The sequence below is a fragment of the Phodopus roborovskii genome, unplaced genomic scaffold, assembly GCF_943737965.1.
Source record: "Phodopus roborovskii unplaced genomic scaffold, PHOROB, whole genome shotgun sequence".
NCBI classification, from domain to species: Eukaryota; Metazoa; Chordata; class Mammalia; order Rodentia; family Cricetidae; genus Phodopus; species Phodopus roborovskii.
The window spans coordinates 38,782-40,358 of NW_026126080.1; the positions used below are offsets into that span (position 1 = coordinate 38,782).

Below are 1,577 nucleotides of genomic sequence, written 5' to 3' on the forward strand. Positions count from 1 at the left end.
CTACAGATTAGCAAATGATAACAGCTATCGTTTGTATAGTTGTGGCTCAAATACATGCCTGGCTACTTTTCATGTGTCTTTACAATTGTCGAACTACCCTGAAAAATCGAAGCCATTGAAACAGCTCCAGAAAGCTCAGATAACAAAGACATGAAGACTGTGAGCTGTAAATACAGAATGTCCCATTTCCCCTATTTCCCCATTTACCAATATTTACTGATCTCTCACTATGTGCCAGGCCCTTGTTTTATTTACGAGGGCATGAATGTAATCATGGGTTGTCTGGCTCCATGGCCTGACTCTGTTCTATAGTCAAGTTTAATGCACTGACGGGCTTGTGTGTCATGTTGCCATTTACCAAGTGAAGATGAATTTTCCCTTTTTAGATACAGCAGAACCATGCACCAAGGAAACCAAACTACTATCTCTGGATTCTTCCTCCTGGGACTCACAGTGGGGTCTGAGCAACAGCTGCTCATCTTCACACTGTTTCTATGCATGTATTTGGTCACTATGCTGGGAAACTTACTTATCATTCTGGCAATTATCAGTGATACTTACCTCCACAGCCCCATGTACTTCTTCCTTGCCAATCTATCCTTCACTGACATCTGCTTCACAACCACCACAGTCCCTAAACTGCTGGCAGACATTCAAAGCCAGAATCCAACCATCTCTTTCATAGGATGCCTTGCACAAATGTATTTTTTCATGCTCCTGGTGGACCTGGACAATTTCCTCTTGGCAGCCATGGCATATGACCGATACATTGCCATCTGTCACCCATTACACTATGTTGCACTGCTGAGTCCCAAGCGCTGTGCCCTGTTGGTTGTGATTCCATGGGTTATCTCTAATATTGTCTCGGTGCTGCATCTCAGTCTGCTAAGCCGCTTGCCTTTCTGTGGTCAGAGAGTAGTCCCACACTTCTTCTGTGATCTGGAGCCCATTTTAAGGCTTGCTTGCTCAGACACTCAAATCAACAACTTGCTCATCCTCATTGTTGGGGGAACAGTTATCTTCATCCCCTTCAGTTTCATTCTTGTCTCCTATGCACTTATTGGCACTGCTGTTCTTGCTGTCCCATCAGCGAAAGGAAAGTGGAAGACATTTTCTACATGTGGCTCCCACCTCACAGCGGTGTCCCTCTTCTATGGGTCTATTGTTGGCGTCTACTTTCTTCCTGCCTCCAGCTACTCAGCGGAAAGGGATAAGGTAGCTGCCGTCATGTATACAGTTGTAACACCCATGATGAATCCCTTCATCTATAGTCTAAGGAACAAAGACATGAAAAGGGCACTGAGGAGGATACTCAGCAAAAAACTTTTTTGGGGGGGTTGGTGAATTCTTTCCTATAGACATTTTAATCAACTTTTAAAAACCAAAATAGGCTGAGAAAGAATCCCGGGCCTTAGGCTACTCCATACAGTTAGCAGTTTCCTTCCCATCAGCTTCTTAACTTCAGTTCTGTCCCAAGATTCTCGTCCAGAGACATCTCCTCATAATGAAAAGAATCAGCACAATGAAACAAAACAACAATACTCTTTCATTTTGCTTCATAGTTTTCACTGCTCACA

General features: G+C 43.7%; 1 protein-coding gene across 1 annotated transcript; it reads left to right on the plus strand.

The window, feature by feature from the left end:
• The first annotated feature begins 369 nt into the window (after nucleotides 1–369).
• Nucleotides 370–1,344, plus strand: LOC127218388 (olfactory receptor 1468). Its single transcript, XM_051179398.1, has one exon. The coding sequence runs from the start codon at nucleotides 400–402 to the stop codon at nucleotides 1,342–1,344; it is 945 nt and encodes a 314-aa protein (XP_051035355.1). The 5' UTR covers nucleotides 370–399.
• Nucleotides 1,345–1,577: the final 233 nt, after the last annotated feature.